General features: G+C 51.7%; 1 protein-coding gene across 2 annotated transcripts in view; it reads right to left on the reverse strand.

Moving 5' to 3' along the window:
* Positions 1-205: 205 nt before the first annotated feature.
* SHISAL1 (shisa like 1) overlaps positions 206-18,370 on the reverse strand; it is a 79,682-nt gene continuing 61,517 nt past the window's right edge. For both annotated transcript variants that reach the window (XM_088837556.1, XM_055396039.2), the window contains one exon: positions 206-5,973. In XM_088837556.1, coding sequence (XP_088693682.1) covers position 5,973 — 1 coding nt within the window. In that variant the 3' untranslated portion in view covers positions 206-5,972. The remainder of the gene's footprint in view (positions 5,974-18,370) is intronic.

Raw genomic sequence — 18,370 nt, forward strand, 5'->3', positions numbered from 1 at the left:
GACCGTCTAGAACTTTCTGGGGGGACTCTGTGTGACCAGCTACCCCTAACTCCACCTCAGGCAGCTCCACAGCTGAGACCCCCCAGGCCCTGGGGGTCCACCCTCTCTGACAACAGATGTGAGTGCAGCTGCCCCTGGGGACATGGTGGGACACGAAAGCAAATTTCAGGACAGGGAAGAGCTGATGTGACACTCCTTTATTAAAACCTAAGGACATCTTTATAAAAACTACTGTATATAAAGACAAAAGCAGTGCAACAGCGGTCCTTGTAAAACACATTATTGTTATTACATTATATTATTATTATTATTATTAGGAATATTATTGGTTTTTGGTTTTCCCGGTTATCAGCGCTCAGAGAGACCCCATGCCTGCACACGTGAAATGGGGGCTTACAGGAGACACCAGTCTGTCTGCGCCCTTGTCCGGCTGGGGACAAGGGGGTCCCGCCTGGTCAGGGGGACTGGGGCCCTCACCCTCGCCGTCCCCTCTTAGTTACTGCCCATCACCTAGACTCTGACCGGTAGCTGACTGTGACATAGCCCACTAGCTTTAACCCAGAAGATGGGGAAGAGACAGGAAGGAACCGAGGTGAGAACCCGAGGTGAGGTTCCAAGAAGAGACTCTCTCAGGGTCACTAGTTTGGGTCCAGTTGCGGCCACGCCAGATGCCCGCAGAGGCCATGGCACCTGCAACTTTTGGTCACGTGTGTGGTGACCCTCACGGGGGTCGCTGGCTTTGATGGGATCCTGCACATTTCAGAGAGCACTTTAGGGCAATTCACAGGGCAGCTCACTGTACCAACCCAGGGGCAGCTGTTCACAGCGCCGTCTATAAAAATGGTGCCCCCTGGAGGTGGGCACTGCAGCAGCCCTGAATTTCAGTCCATCAAGGGCACATGGGTCAGGGCTTTGATGGGAAGATAGGAGTTTTAGGTACAGTGTAACCGATAGTCAAAGCCGCTGACTCACCAAGCATCTATCTAGCACCAACTATCTGGCAGCGTCTTGGACTGGAGGCCTGGGGACGGGGCAAGAGCGGGGAAACAATGTCACCTCCAAGGTCACTTATTTTCCCTGTGGATGTGAGCATTCCTAACCATTAGGCACAGCAAGTCATTTCACAGGGGGTCCCAGCCTCTCCCTTGGACACGGCGGTTCCCCCGACTTCTCCACCTGCAGCAGGAACTGTCCCCAGAGGGGCGCTGGGCAAATTTTTGTGGAACGGATGAATGAATGCATGTATGAGCAAAATGGATTTTCTAGAATCTTCTGTCTCACCTGACTGCTCAACTCTTCAGTTTTCAGGCCACGGGCCCCAAAGCTGCATATGATCACTTAAGTACCATCTGGCGCTGCATTTATGCCCTCAGGAGGAGCTGGGGAGCTTGGAGTCAGTCACACAGTCAGACAGTGTGAAGTGTGGATTTTCCAGAGGGGACAGGACATCACCCCAGCCTGGTGGCGAGTTCTGGGGCCACAGGTGGCAGTGACCAGAGTGTCATCCAGTCACTGGGTGGGCAGCTGCCCTGCTGACCTTTCAGAAGGCCATTGGGAACAGGCAGACACTATCTGATGCTCACCAATGAGCAGTCAGATAAGAATCCCCTTAAGTTGCTGCAGAGAGGGGGCCCACCCAGACGTCTCTGCAGTGACACAGCTGCCACTCAGCACTGACAAGCAACGCCGCCAGTATCTCTGCTTGAGGCTGTCAGGTCAGTTGGGGTCACTGCCGAATCTGCAAATTCACCTCTCAGGACCACCTAGGCCAAGACTCCTCCTACTGGTGGGGGCCAATCAGCCAAGCTGAAGAAATGAAAATAAACCAATAAACAATTTTTAAAAGCCTGAGACTCTGGGAAACTTGTCTTCTTTCATGGCACGACCTCTAGTAGACACATCAAATGGGGTGTCAGAGGAACCAGGAGACGGGGCTTGAGCAGGGATTGTGGTCTGGAGAGACAGCCAAGGGGTGGGACCCCAGTCTGGTGTGGGCAGGGGTCTGGGTGTCTGCTTGGTACGTGGGAGATGGTGCCAGGTCCAGCCACACCCATAATCTCGGTGGAATGGCCTCAAAGGAGCCAGGAAGCTTCTTTTAAGAAGACTGCCAACCCCACTCCTGGTCGTGTTTTCCCTGATACCCCCAAGTCCTTTCCAGCCCGGGGGCTGAACTTGCCTAAAGGGTTTGGATGAAGAAGGGAAATGCCACCACCCCAGGAACACTAGCTGCCTACCTTCTATTTCGTTATAAAGCATCAGAGAGATGGGCTCTACCTGCAGATTCACGTGTGTGTGCATGTGTGTGCACGTGTGTGTGTGCATGTGTGTGCACGTGTGTGTGTACGTGTTTTCAGTTAAGGCCTGTTTCCTATAGGTCCCAGTCAGCATCAGATGTCAGGCTGGCATCTGGTGGTCCCAGGCCCTCCCGTAGAGCAGGCTGCTCCTTGAGCTGCAGGGGCATTTCCGAGGTTCAGGCGAGGGCAGAGAGACCCATGGGTGCTACCAGGTATTGGTTCTGCGTAGAGATTCCAAAACGCACAATTACACTAAACATAGACGAGAAGGAAAGCATAAAACTGCTCGTGATAACACACAGTTCCCAGTGGGAAAGAGTCCTTACGAATACAAGGGGTTAAGGACAGATTCCTCAGCGGATATATTGCCATCTTCTTTCTCTTCTTTTTTGTTTTTCTTTCCATATTATTATTATTATTATTTTTGCAAAGTACGTGGTAATAGCCAGAAGCTCACAGTAAAAAGTAAAAGTAGGCAGCTTGAAAAAACAGGTTTGGGAGTCACTAAAAAACACTAAGTCTGTAAATCTCTACTTGAACCTGTCGCTACCCTGAGCATCTACTTCTCAGGGGTGTTCTACTCACTGGCACGTCTATCTGCATGGTAGGATGGGACAGGTTTTTGCCAGGGTGGCCCATCTTCCGGGGGCTTTGAGGACCTCTGGACACCAGGAGGGACTGAACGGCACACCTGCCTTTCAGATGGGCATTCACACCACCCACACGGGCCTCACCCCTTGATCACTCCAGCCATGGCCCCCACCCCACACACTGGACAGGTGAACCTCTGAGAGGTAAAGTGACTTGCCCAAGACTACCCAGTGGGGAAGGGGCAGGGCTGTGGGTCCCCACACTCTGTCCCCTGCGTCCCAGGTTGCCCCGCTGCTTTGCTAAGTCTGTGATGGCTGCTGAGCTACATGGTGAGGGGCCACCTGCCTACTACAGAGCGTTCTGATCCCAGCTACGACCATAAATACCCAAGGGGTCATCAGTCCCTCCTGGAGAGACCTCTGTGGGGCCAGGAGCAGCATCCTGCAAGTTCTCAATCTGAGTGGCACAATCAGGGGACCATGGCCCTTGCTGGTCTCTGTGACAGTGACCTGGGCCCAGTGTTCGTGGCAGGCAGGCAGGGCCACCAGCTCCCTCTTGGCAGAGGAAGTTTCTCCGTGTGAACAGCTGCATGAGCTCCACCAGGAACCTCAGGAAGCTGGAGGTGCAAGCCCCTTAAATACCTGGTCCAACCCCTTCCTTTTAGAGATGGGGCAATGGACAGTAGAGAAGGCACAGGACTTGCCTGAGGTCACACTGATCGTCCTACAGAGCTGATGTCAGAGTCTGGGCCTGTGCCCAACCCCCTCCCCCAGGCTGGGGTTTCTCTGACTCCCAGGGTTCTGTGCATGGGATGCAGGTGTGGGCTGACCCAGCTGTGCCGAATGGCTGCTGAGCAACCCTCCATGGCAACAGCTGCTCCACTTGGACAAGTCCCCGAGGCAGGTCCGGGGATGACTCAGCATCCAGGGTGAAGGAAGCAGTGCCGATCCCTAAGCAAGACCTCAGGCAGAGGTTCTCCAGCTTGGCCTCCGCCAAATAGTACCCCTGGGTTCTGGCAGCACTGTCTGGAGGAGACGAGACTCAAGCTATAGGTCTGGGTCTTGCTCAGCTTGCCCTTGTGACCTTGGCCAAGCCACCCGACCCATCTGAGTCTCATTATCCTAGTCTATGAAACAGGAGGAGTCCCTTCTCTATGGGGTTGATGAGCCAGGCAGGATGCGGAATGCTTGGTGTGCTTGCAACGTCCCTCTGCTTTATCAGAGGGTGGGTGCTGTGTCTGTCCCACTTCAGGCATCCCTCAGTGAACCAGTGTCTGGGCTCCCACTCGCCTCTCTTCCTACCTTTCTTCTGCATCCGTGCCAGCCTGACTTTCTTTTGGTTCTGTGAGATCATCAAGCTGGTTGCTGCCTCGGGGTCTTTGCACTAGCTGTTCCCTCTGCCTGGAAATCTCTTCTGTCTTCAATGTCCACAGCTGGCTCTTGCTTATCATTCAGATCTGGGCTGAACCTGCTCAGAAAGGCCTTCCCAGACTGGCCAAACTTGACCCTCACGAACACTGTTTTGATTGAATTCTTGGCTTAGGGCTCACTGCTGTTACTACCTTCCTATTCACTGCTTATTTCTTCCCTGTCCTCTCCCCCAGCTGACCAGTGCTATGAGTCTGCCTGTGCTCTGCCACGTGTGATGAATGGAGGGTCTGTTGGAGACATTGGGTCTAGCTGAGTAAAGGAACTTGAGCAGAGGAGCAGGGACGCACGCAGCTGGGTGCTGGGGCAGATTCTGGCATCACTAACTCCAGTGGAAGGGGGTGTCTACGCTGCCGGTCTGGCCTTCAGGGATTCATGCGATCATTTCCCAGATCATGCCCTTCCACGTATGTGCCCAGGGGCAGTGGGGGGGATGGCGGTGGTGGTGAGCTCAGTGGACAGACATTATGAACATCCAGGTTTGCAAGGAAGTCTCGCCTTAAATGGGAAGGGCTTCTAGAACCTTCCCTCCTGGGTTTCCATAGTGCTCATCACTCTGTCCAGCAAAGATCTGTGTGTCTGTTTCTTCCCTCTGGGGGCAAGGAGGAGGCCTGTCTGACTCATCTCCTTTCCGGATCACTGCCCAGCAAGCCCAATATACAGTAGGTGCTTAAACAGAATATGCCATAAAAGGGTCCCAGGGCAGCAATGGTGGAAAGCTTGGGACAATGGCCCATCCACTGAGAAGCCACTGGGGAGATGCTCCAGGGACTGTACTGGGGGTACCCTGGGCTGGGGAGCTTTGACTTTGGGTTCTTAGACCTCTGAGGTCAAGCCGAGGACTGGTCTCCTCCTGGCTGTGAGACCCAGGCCACTTCTACAGGGAGTTCATCCTACTCACTTCCCAAGTGGTGGGAGTGGGTGTGTGTGAAGATGGTCGGTCTGCTGCCTGCCCGCAGATGGCCTGAGACGTGTCTCTTATTATCACCGTCATGACAGGAAAAAGTTCCATAAGAGCGCATCCCCACCGGCATTTCCGCAACCCAAGCAGCCCTGGAGGCACAGTGGGGCTGCACCCCATGCTTGCCAACTCCATCTGGCTCACAGCTGCCAGCAAGAGCTGGCTGGGACCCCCACCACAAGGGGACCCAGGCCCATCAGAGAACTTTGGGGACCCCAATAAAACCAATCAAACAAAATGACACCCCTAATCATACACACGCACACGCACGCACACACACTCACATTCAAAATTCTGACACGGATAGGCCCACAGGCCATTATTGGAGGGAGCAGGGGCAAGGGAACCATGGAGAGGATGCACAGGCCTGAATCCTTCTGCCTGACTTGGCCTGAGCAGCCTTGTCGGTCATCCTGAGTCCGTAATGGTGCCACCTCTCAGAAGCCACCAGCCCAAAGTGGGACTATTGCTCGCAGACGGGTGGCTCAGAAGCCCCTTCCTGCACCCTGGCCTCCCACCACTGTTTGCTTCTAGTCTTAGAAGTCCAAGGAAGAGGGTTCGGCACAGGTAGCATTTTCTCCTCCACCATCGCCACGGCCGTCTTGGCTCTCCCTGGCATCTTGAAGTTGTTCTTCTTGGAGGCTGAGCCAGGTGCTTTGGGTCTCACCTCCCCCATCCTGAGGCACGGCAAAAGGGTTTTCTAGGAAAGCAGAAGGGAACAAAATATCACATGGTGTCTCCTCCATGGGGACATGTCTGTCTGGCCTCAGTGACAGGAGAAGCCAGGTTTTTCTCTGTACACATGCCATCTTTGTCTCCTAGACACAGAACTGTTTGACTTTAAGGCTGGAAGCAGGACAAGCAGGTCTGCCGTCACTCTGGCCCCACCCAGCACTACTGCCTCTGAGTCAGTGGAGTTGCTCAGTCATGTCCAGCTCTCTGCGGCCCCGTGGACTGCAGCCCACCAGGCTCCTCCGCCCATGGGATTCTCCTGGCGAGGGTACTAGAGGAGGTTGCCATTTCCTTCTCCAGGGCACCTTCCCCGTCCAGTAATTGAACCTGGGTCTCCCACACTGCAGGCAGACTCTTTACCATCTTAGTCACCAGAGAAGCCTCTGGCCTAAGCAATAAGATAAGAAAAAAAGCATAAGGAGTCAGGAACGAAACAGAAAAACCCAAATTACCATTATCGGCAGATCATGTACATAGAAAACCCAAGAGAATCAACAAGCTAATTATTAGAATTCACGGTACAGATATAAAGATACAACTTTCAATCTGTAAAACATCAGATCAAGTTACAAAAACGAACAGTGTCTTTCTGCCTCAGTGATTACCAGGTTATTATAATGTCTTGGCTTACGACAGTCCCAGTTAATACTTATAAATTTTAATACTGTTCCCCTTTCATCCTCAAAAGTACTCTATTTTGGATATTAAACCATATGGTCACCCTTTTTATAACAAAGAGAAGATATTAAGAACAGATCCCGATAACACCCATAATAAAAATAAAAGAAAACATTATGAATCTTGGAGTCATACCACTGAATATGACCGTATCATACGAAGCCATGCAGAGGAAACCAGAGCACTGCTGGCACATGGATGGGTCAACAGATGGTTGGGAGAAGATCAGGAGTGTAAATATCAACCCATGGGGGCACTTACAGCTTTAACTGGCAGAGTTGAGTTGCCATTGTCCTTTCTCTCCTGGAGATCAGCTCCAAATAAGGATGACGAGGAAAAGAAACACAACCTCCATCTGTGGCAGACACAGTAACCCCCAGTCCTATATCCAATTATACGAGCAATGACCCAGTCACAAATATGCAGCTTCCCATACTCCCTTGCAGACAAGGGTGGCCACATGACCCACTCTGGCCAATGCCATGTAAACTGAAGTCTACTGGGAAGGGAACGTGGATCCGGAGGGAGAGAAAGAGTGAAAGACCTTCACTAATGTGGGCGGAGTGGGAAGGGAAGCAGGGAGGGACCTGGTTCTGGTGACAGTCCCAGACTGTCGGCCTCCACACCACGACAGCGGGGCTTCTGCTATGTGCATCCGATTGGACAGCGAGGAGATCCAAACAGCCATTCCAAAAGGAAGTCAACCCTGAATATTCTTTGGAAGGACTGATACTGAAGCTGAAGCTCTGTTACTTTGGCCACTGACTGTGAAGAGCAGATTCACTGGAAAAGACCCCGATGCAGGGGAAGAGTGAGGGCAGGAGGAGAAGAGGGCGACAGAGGATGAGATGGTTGGATACCATCATCAACTCAACAGACACGAGTTTGAGCGAAATCCAGGAGATACTGAAGGACAGGGAAGCCTGGCGAGCTGCAGTCCATGGGGTCACAAAGTGTCGGATATGACTTAGCAACTGGACAACAGATAAACCATTTTCAATCACGCTCTAGTGTGTGTTCCAGGGTCAAGGCCGTGGAGTTGATGGAAGGGCTCTGACTGAGCCAGTAAAGCCCGTGTTTCCAGAGGGAGTGATGCTCTGACGGGCAGAGCCAACACCCCCGTGTGCATCACTGGGCTCTGGGTGAGAAGTCTGTGCAGTTGTCTCTTCTGCTTCACAAAATTGAGCCAGGTCCCCCATCACCTGCTTTACCTTTCTCCCTAGACTTATTTCAATCCAGCACACCAAATATTTTACTTACTGGTCTAGCTTATCATTTGTCTCTCCCAACTAGATAATAAGCTACATGAGGGTCACGGCATTGGTGTGTTGGGTCCATTTTTGTATTGCCAGGCTCTGGAACAGTAACTGGCACATTTTGTTGAACGAATGAATGAAGAAAGAATTTAAGGCCCAGGTGAACCAGATTTTAAATATAAAGTCAGCAGAAAAACATTTAAAACACAGTTTTTAAATTGTAGCTCGCATGAGCCTTTCTTGCATAAATTAATAGAGGATACTCATAGGATTTCACATAGCAGCAAGGTAATGCTCAAAATCCTTCAAGCTAGGCTTCGATAGTATGTGAACCAAGAACTTCCAGATGTCCAAGCTGGGTTTAGAAAAGGCAGAGGAACCAAAGATCAAATTGCCGACATCTGTTGGATCATAGAAAAAGCAAGGGAATTCCAGAAAAACATCTACTTCTGCTTCATTGACTACGCCAAAGCCTTTGATTGTGTGGATCACAACCATCTGTGGAAAATTCTTTAAAATATAGGAATACCAGACCACCTTACTTGCCTCCTGAGAAACCTGTATGCAGGTCAAGAAGCAACAGTTAGAACTGAACATGAAACAACAAACTGGTTCAAAATTGGAAAGGGAGTAGGTTAAAGCTGTATATTGTCACCGCAGAGTACATCATGAGGAACGCTGGGCTGGATGAAGCTCAAACTGGAATCAAGATTGCTGGGAGAAATATCATTAACCTCAGATATGCAGATGACACCACCCTAATGACAGAAAGTGAAGAGGAACTAAAGAGCCTCTTGATAAAGGTGAAAGAGGAGAGTGAAAAAGCTGGCTTAAAACTCAACATTCAAAAAATTAAGATCATGGCATCCTGTCCCATCACTTCATGGCAAATAGACAGGGAAACAATGGAAACAGTGACAGACTTTATTTTCTTGGGCTTCAAAATCATTGTGGATGGTGACAGCAGCCATGAAATTAAAAGATGCTTGCTCCTTGCAGGAAAAGCTATGACAAACATAGACAGCATGTTAAAAAGCAGAGACATCACTTTGCTGACAAAGGTCCACATAGTTAAAGCTATGGTTTTTCCAGTAGTCATGTACGGATGTGAGAAAGAAAATGAAGTCGCTCAGCCATGTCCAACTCTTTTTGACCCCATGGACTGTAACCTACCAGGCTCCTCTGTCCATGGGATTTTCCAGGCAAGAATACTGGAGTGGGTTGCCATTTCCTTCTCCAGGGGATCTTCCCGACCCAGGGATTGAACCCGGGTCTGCCGAATTGCAGGCAGACGCTTTACCATCTGAGCCATGAGGGAAGTCTAATGTGAGAGTGACCGTAAAGAAGGCTGGAGAATTGATGCTTTTGAACTGTGGTGTTGGAGAAGACTCTTGAGAGTCCCTTGGACTTCAAGGAGATCAAATCAGTCCATCCTAAAGGGAATCGACACGGACTATCCATTGGAAGGACTGATGCTGAAGCTGAAGCGCCAATACTTTGGCCGCCTGACGTGAAGAGCCCCTGATGCTGGGAAAGGTTGAGGGCAGGAGGAGAAGGGAGCGACAGAGGATGAGACGGTTGGAGGGCATCACCGACTCCATGGACATGAGTTTGAGCAGGCTCCGGGAGATGGTGAAGGACAGGGGAGCCTGGCGTGCCGCAGTCCTTGGGGCTGCAAAGAGCTGGACGTGACTGAGTGACGACGATGGAACAACGACACTTAGGATAACCAAGAGTGAGCAGGGCGACTCTGGCAACGGTGCTGGCGAGGACAGTCTCACTAGCTGCAGGGCCACGCCTGAGACTAACGTGTCGTGACTGCTATAAACGAAGGACAGACGAGATAACGGAGGACTGGTATAAACCATGGGAGGGAGGGGGAGGTCAGAAGGAGGGAGGTAATATATGTAAACTCTCCTCTGTGTTTACAGCTAGAAGTCCAGAAAATCGTTTAGAGATGGAAATAATATTAGAGGTACAAAGGCAAATGGAAAAACTAATATAATCAGCTAAAATCACTTGATGGAAGAGGGAGAAGGAGAGGGGAAAGCAGAAATACTCTAATTCCGGCATCACTCACAGTAGGGAGAAAATAAACACTGTCTAAAGAAACAGAGGATTAAGGGTATCATATGACAGTATAATTAGGAAGATAACTATGGGATGAAAGACACAGCCTTCCAAATTGTCAGAAGACATATACACAAAAAATAAAATGAAGAAAACAGAGCATACGGCGAAAACTGACAACCCCCACAAAAGCCTTCAAAGCAGAAAGCATATCATAAACTGTGACGACAGAACTAACCCTAAATGCAGTGCCATATCAGTAAATGTTAATGAGCCACACACACTTGCGAAGAAAAAAATGAGACTGGGTTACAAACAAAATTCACTGCAGGCAGACTGATTCGGAAAGGTTTCCTGTAATAGGATGGGTAGATGGTGAAAACGTTTTGGAGACGGATGGTCGTGATGGTTGTACAACAATGTGAATGTACTCAATGCCTGTGAAAAGTACAGTGGCTAAAATGGTAAGTTTTGCTATGTGTTTTGCCACAATTACACAAAAAAGAATGGGCAGAAACAGAACAAACGCAAACCAGGAGTGAGCACTGGATTCCCAGAGCACCTTTGGCCCCTCTTGCTCTCTCACGTCCATAACCAGTCCATCCGTAAAGCCTGCAGGTGTGGCCGTCCACCTTGCCCTTCCCGCCTCCTCCATCGCTCCTGCTGTGGCCCCTCACTGGTCCAGCCCTTCTGTCTTTTCTCCATACAGCGGGCAGAGGGATCCTGTGCAAATCTGCGGTATGTCGCGTCCTGTCACTCCTCTGCTCAAGCCCTCACTGGCTCCCAGCTCTCTCAGAGTAGAAGCCAAAGACTCTCCGCTCTGTCCTCTCTGGTCACGCCGCTCACCTTCCGTCTTCTGCCACTCTGCTGCAGCCTTGACGGCTCATTCTGTGTGTCAGCCTGACTGTGCATTGGGGGTTGGTGCTGTTGTTCAGTCGCTCAGTTGGGTCTGACTCTTTGGGACCCCATGGACGGCAGCACACCAGGCTTCCCTGTCCTTCACCATCTCCCAGAGCTTGCTCAAACTCATGTCCATCGAGTCGGTGATGCCATCCAACCATCTCATCCTCTGTCACTCCCTTCTCCTCCCGCCTTCAATCTTTGCCAGCATCGGGGTCTTTTCCAACAAGTTGGCTCTTCTCATCAGGTGGCCAAAGTATTGGAGCTTCAGTTTCAGCATCAGTCCTTCCAGTGAGTTTTCAGGGTTGATTTTCTTTGGGATGGACTGGCTTGAACTCCTTGCTGTCCACCGGACTCTCAAGAGTCTTCTCCAGCACCACAGTTCAAAAGCATCTGTTCTTCAGTGCTCAGCCTTCTTTATGGTCCAACTCTCACATCCGTATATGACTATTGGAAAAACCATAGCTTTGACTGGGCCATCCCATCACTTCATTGCAAATAGATGAGGAAACAGTGGAAACAGTGACAGACTTTATTTTGGGGGGCTCCAAAATCACTACAGATGGTGATTGCAGCCATGAAATTAAAAGACGCTTACTCCTTGGAGGAAAGTTATGACCAACCTAGACGGCATATTAAAAAGCAGAGACTTTACATTGTCAACAAAGTTCCGTCTTGTCAAGGCTATGGTTTTTCCAATAGTCATGTATGGATGTGAGAGTTGGACTATAAAGAAAGCTGAGCGATGAAGAATTGATGCTTTTGAACTGTGGTGCTGGAGAAGACTCTTGAGAGTCCCTTGGACTGCAAGGAGATGCAACCAGTCCATCCTAAAGGAGATCAGTCCTGGGCGTTCATTGGAAGGACTGATGCTGAAGCTGAAACTCCAATACTTTGGCCACCTGATGCAAAGAGCTGACTCATTGGAAAAGACTCTGATGCTGGGAAAGATTGGAGGCAGGAGGAGAAGTGGACGACAGAGGATGAGATGGCTGGATGGCATCACCGACTCAATGGACATGAGTTTGGGTAAACTCCGGGAGTTAGTGATGGACAGGGAGGCCTGGCACACTGGTTTACAGGGTCGTAAAGAGTCGGACACGACTGAGCGACTGAACTGAACTGGACTGACTGGGCCATGGGGATGGTGCCCAGATATTTGATCAAACACGGTTCTGTGTGTGTCTATGAAGGTGTTTCTGGATGAACTTGCCCTTTGAATCTGTAGACTGAGTCAAGTGGATTGCTCTTCCCAAGGCAGGTAAGCCTCTTCCAATCCACTGAAGGTCAAGGAACAGCCGGGGGAAGGGAGGCCTCCTTTTCTGCCTGCCCATTTTTGAGCTGGTCATCAGTGTTTTCCTGCCATCAGACTTGGGACTGGCATTTGCACCATTGGCTCTTATGGTTCTCAGGCTTTGCAGTCTTGGACCATACCGGGCCATCAGCTCTGCTGGGTCTCCAGCTTGCCACCTACAGATCTTGGAACTTTTGGATCTCCAAATCCGCAGAAGCCAATTCCTTAGAGTAAATCTCTTTTTATATGTCTCTCTGTAGATCTTACACATTTTATCTACATTGTAGAGATATCTGTTTATACAGAGATATCTGTCTGTATCTAGATTTATATATAGAAACCTACATCTGCATCTTCACTCTATCTATATCTATCCTATTGGTTGCGTTTCTCCAAGAACTTAGACCAATATAGCACCTGCACCAGCACTCTGCCATCTCTTCTCCCAGATAAACACATGGCTATTGATGCTTTCAAACTGTAGTGTTGGAAAAGACTCTTGAGAGTCCCTTGAACTGCAAGGAGATCAAATCAATCAATCGTAAGGGAAATCAATCCTGAATATTCACTGGAAGGACTGTCGCTGAAGCTGAAGCTCCAGTACTTTGGCCCCTGATGCGAAGAACTGGCTCACTGGAAAAGACCCTGATGCTGGGAAAGACTGAGAGCAAAAGGAAAAGGGGGCGGCAGAGGATGAGACGGCTGGGTGGCATCACCAACTCCGTGGACATGAGTTTGAGCAGGCTCTGGGAGTTGGTGATGGACAGGGAGGCCTGGCGTGCTGTGATTCATGGGGTCGCAAAGAGTCGGACGCAACTTAGCGACTGAACAACATTATTCCCTTATGTCCTTCAAGTCACGCATTACTGAGACCCTCTCTGACCACCCCCTCCAAAGCTGGACCCCACGATCAACTCTCTCCCTGCTTTCATGGGGTTTTTCTCCCTAGCACTTATCCCCATCTGACACTCCATGTATTTTACAGATGCATTTTAAGTCGTCTTTAAGCTCCATATAAGTAGGACTTTTCAGTGGTTCTGGCCCACTACCCTACCCCCATGACACTTGGTACAGAGCAGGTTCTCCATAAAGATGGAGGGGACAGACAAATAACGAAAGAAAGAGGGGCCTACCCACTCAACTCTGTCCAACGAGGCCAGAAAACACTGATGAGATGGGTGAATTTCCAAGAAAATAGAAATTACCCAAAGAATCTCAAAAGAGAGAATCTAAACAAACCAGTTGCCAAGAAGAAAGAAACTGTCCAATCGCAAAACCAAAGTTTAAAATGAGAGACATGCAAATGAAAGCCATAATGAAAGCATTCCAGAGCATAGACCAAAGGAAACTTCCACATTCCTCCACTCAAGCAAGTCCCGCAGAGATCAAAAAAGTTGAGAGAGCACCATGTGTATGCTGGTTTGTGGGGGCGGGGAGCCTCTGCCTTCTGTGCTGTGGGAAGGACATCAGTTCACTTCTGGAAGGCAGCTTGGCACATACCAAAATCACAGATGCACACGCCCTCTGACCCAATAATTCCACTTAACCATCATCCAACAAATACACCCACAAGGGCAAAATTCTTATAAGCTCATTTACTGCAGCAGCGTGGGTAAAAGTCGATTAGGATCAAAGACTTGTCCATCATTCGGGAACTGGTTCAAAAACAAGGGCTTCCCATGCAAAGGAGACCAAAGCAGGACGATGGTGTCCGGCAGCCCCTGCTGGTAGTATCTTCTGCCAGACCTGGGCTGGGTGCTGGGGTACAGACCTGCCGGGCATGGGCCCAGCCCTCCAGGACTCAGAGGTAGTGGTGACCCGCACTGGGACGCCCAGAACAAAAGCAACAGATCCACATCAAGTCAGCGCTGAGAGCCTGGGGGCATGCCCTGGATGCGGGCGGCAACTCAGGGGAAAACTCTGCAGGAAGTGGGGGCGGGCACTCCAGGAAAGGGAGCTGCCTTAGCAGAAGCCAAGCAGAGGGTCACAGCGGTGACATGGGATCTTCCAAGCGGCGTGAGTCTAGGATCAGCTCATGTGTGACCCCAGGGCTCGGGGTTGCAGACAAGATCCTTCTTAATTCCAGGCAAGGCCAGCGTCAGGCCTCTGTGATGGGGGATTTCTCCTGGACCGGGCACTGTCCCAGCACTTTCCACTCCTCATCTCACTTTGCTTTCCCAACAACCCTAGAAAGTGGGACTTTTACTTCCCCCATTTACAGATAAGGAAACAGAGGTAAAGGGAGGTATCACGATTTTCCCAGAGTCACCTATCGAGCTCTTTTTGGAGCCAGGAGTCCAGGTGACTTTGCCACCCTCTGGGCTGCATGGTCACCCCTCCTGGACGGGCTGGGTAGGGGGAGGCTGGGCTGGGCAGCAAGTCTGGAGAGAGAGGTGCAGCCCGGGAGCTGGGTGGGGATGAGGAGGGTCTCCAGCTGGCGTCTGCAAAGGTACTGGGGAGATAAGACAGAGCACCTGGCAATTTGAAGAACAATAAACACTTCCAGAAGGCTGAGACTCGGTAATAATAACAGCATCGGGTAAAAGCAGAGGAGTCAGACGAGCAAGAGGACTAATTGCCAGGTGAGCTGCAGATAAAGCGCCCTCAGCGCAGATAAGAGCTCCCCTGGAAACCAGGAGCCAGATGCCAGGGACTGGAGCTTGCAGCTCAACTTCTAGAGCATTCTCACAGTAACTTGAGAGGTTACCATACTCACACTGTTACCACATCTCAAAGAAGAGAACAGTGCAGGACCACTGGGGGGGTAAGAGGGCAGTGCCCGGACCCCCACCCCAGCACAGGGCTCTTAGCAGCAAAAGGTGTGGTCATGGGGGGCTGCGTGGAGGAGGTGTGCTAGTGGAGTGATGATAGAAACTGAAACACAAGCGTGAAGAAAAGGCAACGCAAAACTACAGGGGGCTGCCCTCCACGCCCCTGAAATAAAGGGCTAAGACGGCAAAGACGTGAGGAGGTGGGGCAGGAGGGACTCTCACCCACGACCCGGGGAGGGCAAAGAGGTTCAGCTGCTTAGGGAAACTGAGAGCCCACACGTGCTGAGGCTGAACATACCCCTTGTCCCATGGCTGCATGTGCCCCTGTGTAGGCACAGCTCAGGCCCCCAGAGAGGTCCCTGTCCTAATCCCCAGAAGGTGGGAATGTGGCTGTGTGATGGGGAGACTGGTTACCCACGTGGGCCCGGGGTCATCCCGAGGGTCCTTGAAGAAGGGTCAGAGTCAGAGGAGATGTGAGGATGGAAGCAGAGGTCACAGGGATGCCACTGGAGGAAGGGTCTATGAGCTGTGGACACAGGCTGCCCCCGGGAACAGACATCAGGCATTCATGAGGCTCCTTGGGAACCTCTGCCCATCAGAACTATAGGAGGATACATTTGTGCTGTTCTAAGCCGCTAAGTCCAGAGAAGGCAATGGCAAGCCACTCCAGTACTCTTGCCTAGAAAATCCCATGGATGGAGGAGCCGGGTGGGCTGCAGTCCGTGGGGTCGCTAAGGGTCGTACACGACTGAGCGACTTCACTTTCACTTTCACACATTGGAGAAGGAAATGGCAACCCAGTCCAGTGTTCTTGCCTGGAGAATCCCAGGGAAGGGGGAGCCTGGTGGGCTTCCGTCTATGGGGTCACACAGAGTTGGACACGACTGAAGTGACTTAGCAGCAGCAGCAGCAGCAGCAGCAAGCCGCTAAGTCATTGTTTACAGCAGCCATCAGACACACCTAAGCACCCAAAGAACTGTGTCTACCTGTTCACCAGAGCATGTGGCCATGGTTGTTCAGAGCAGCTTTATGGATAATCACCCCAAAGTGGAAACAACTCAAATGTCCTCAACAGGTGAAGGGATATACCCATACAGTGGAGTACTATACAGCAGTGAAAAAGAGCAGACTCTTGATATGTGCAACGTCATGGAGGAATTAATTTCATTGAAAAAAATATTGTGTGAGAGATGCTGACCCTAGGGCCCACACCATCCAATTCCAGCCTAGGGAGAGCCTACAGTTGGGCCAAATGACTTAGGGGCTGAATGTCAGAGAAGTGGTATTCAGGGGTCAGGAGGAAACCTTCTGCATGTTAGAATGTTCGCCATCTCAGACTGAAGTTCACCAAGCTATAGTTAGGATGGGAACTTCACGCACTTTAACTGGGAAAGAGTGAACAACCTCCGGACGTGAATTTCTGGTCTCACCTTGCACAACCCAGTGACGGGGAGCTCACTACTTAGTGAGTAGAGCAGCTCTGCTGTGAGGGAAGGCTTCCTGGAAAGAGGTTCCTCCTCTGCTGACCCCACAACCTGCTTCTGGCCTCCTCCCCTGCTGCCAGCTTGGCCTCGGGGTCCCACCCTCCAGTCCTGCAGACACAGCCAGGCTCCACGACCCCCAGAGCGATCAGGCTTCTCTGGGTCAGGGCTTCCTTTCATCCTTCCCTGCTTCCGGCGAGAGCTGTCAGGAGCAAGGCAGGGCCCAGGCCCCAGGGGTCCCTGCAGACCCTTGCCGAGTATCCGTGTTCACTCCCACCACCAGCCAGCGGTCACCCACCTCCAGGAGCTTCAGTTTACTTTTCTGCTAAATGAGGACTTTGCCAAGATCACAGGAGGCAGAGTGTTAAAGCGCCCCTCACACAGTGAGTGCTCAGTGCATGGCTGTCTTAAGTGGGGAGAAAAAGTATTCCAAAAGGGGGTTTAGAGACCATCTAGGGCATTTTTGGCACCCCACTCCAGTACTCTTGCCTGGAAAATCCCATGGACGGAGGAGCCTGGTGGGCTGCAGTCCATGGGGTCGCTAAGAGTCGGACACGACTGAGGGACTTCACTTTCACTTTTCACTTTCACGCATTGGAGAAGGAAATGGCAACCCACTCCAGTGTTCTTGCCTGGAGAATCCCAGGGACGGGGGAGCCTGGTGGGCTGCCGTCTATGGGGTCGCACAGAGTTGGACACGACTGAAGCGACTTAGAAGCAGTAGCAGCAGGGCATTTTTATTTTGCCTTTAGCAAGACATCTTGTTGGTCCTCTAGACAGTGAAGACGGGCAGCTCTAGTCACCGAATCTCCCGGAAAAACGAAAGACCATCGAACACGGGTCTTGTTTGTGGACAAATTAGAATGATTTGGGGTCTTCTAAGGCACTGCTTCATTTTTAAGTGTCTAATGTGAAACCTCACTTCCTTCCCCAAAGTGAGAAGCCTGCTGTCATCCTGGGACCCTAAGAGGCCTGGCGGATGGGGGTAGGGATGGCGTGTTTGGAGGAGCCCGTTGACTATCTCTGCATCAGGCACGGGGCATCTTAGGAGCAGCAGGCAGAGGGCAGGGCCTTAGGCCCTGGCATTTGAGGTAGGGTCCCCACAGCCCTTCGGCCCGACGCCGCTCCTGCAGGATCACCGCCCTTCAGGCCTCCTGGGTCCCTTCTGCCTCAGGACTGCTCCTCCCGCAACACCCTTGCTGGCTTCCCTGGCCCCTTGCTCCACACTGCATCCTTGCCCCAGGTGACCTCCCGCCCCACCACGGCGCGATTCCGTGACAGGCCCCTCGGCCAAACCCAAGCTGGGATTCAGCCCACGTTCCCCCCCGCCCCTCCAAGCTCCTCCCTGACTTGTCCACAGCATCAGCCCACCCCAGCATCACAGGCTCCTCCGCCTCCAGACGGCTGATCCCCAAAGCCAGGCCTGGGTCCCATCTCAGGAAATCCCACCGGCATCGCCCCAGTGGCTCAGGCTGGAGCCCGGCGCACAGTCTGTGGAGCCCCCCGTTTCCCCACCACCCCTTCCCCAGTCCACAGCCAGTCCTGTGGGCTGTCTGCCCCCGCCTCCTCCACCCCGGCCACAGCCCAGCCTGTGAGCCAGTGCCGGCCTCTGCTGGACTCACTGCCGGGCCCCTGACCCTCTCCTGGAGGGCTCCCCCCACCCCTGGACAGGAAGCCCCCTCCTCACCATGACCCTGCACCTCAGACCCCCTGTGTCTCCCACCCCTCCGCTCCTGTGCTCCCCTTCTCTCTGCACACGCCCGCACCCTGATTTGGCTTCTGATGCACGAACACTCTGCATCTGTCTGCCTCAGTGCCTTTGCACGGGCCCCTCCCAGTGCCTGGAACGTCCCCCGATGCCACCTCAATCTCCTCCAACCTCAGCAGCTCATTCCTTTCATCCTATGGGACTCAG

Source organism: Moschus berezovskii, chromosome 6 (assembly GCF_049115385.1).
Source record: "Moschus berezovskii isolate FMDL1 chromosome 6, NW_MosBer_1.0, whole genome shotgun sequence".
Lineage (NCBI taxonomy): Eukaryota > Metazoa > Chordata > Mammalia > Artiodactyla > Moschidae > Moschus > Moschus berezovskii.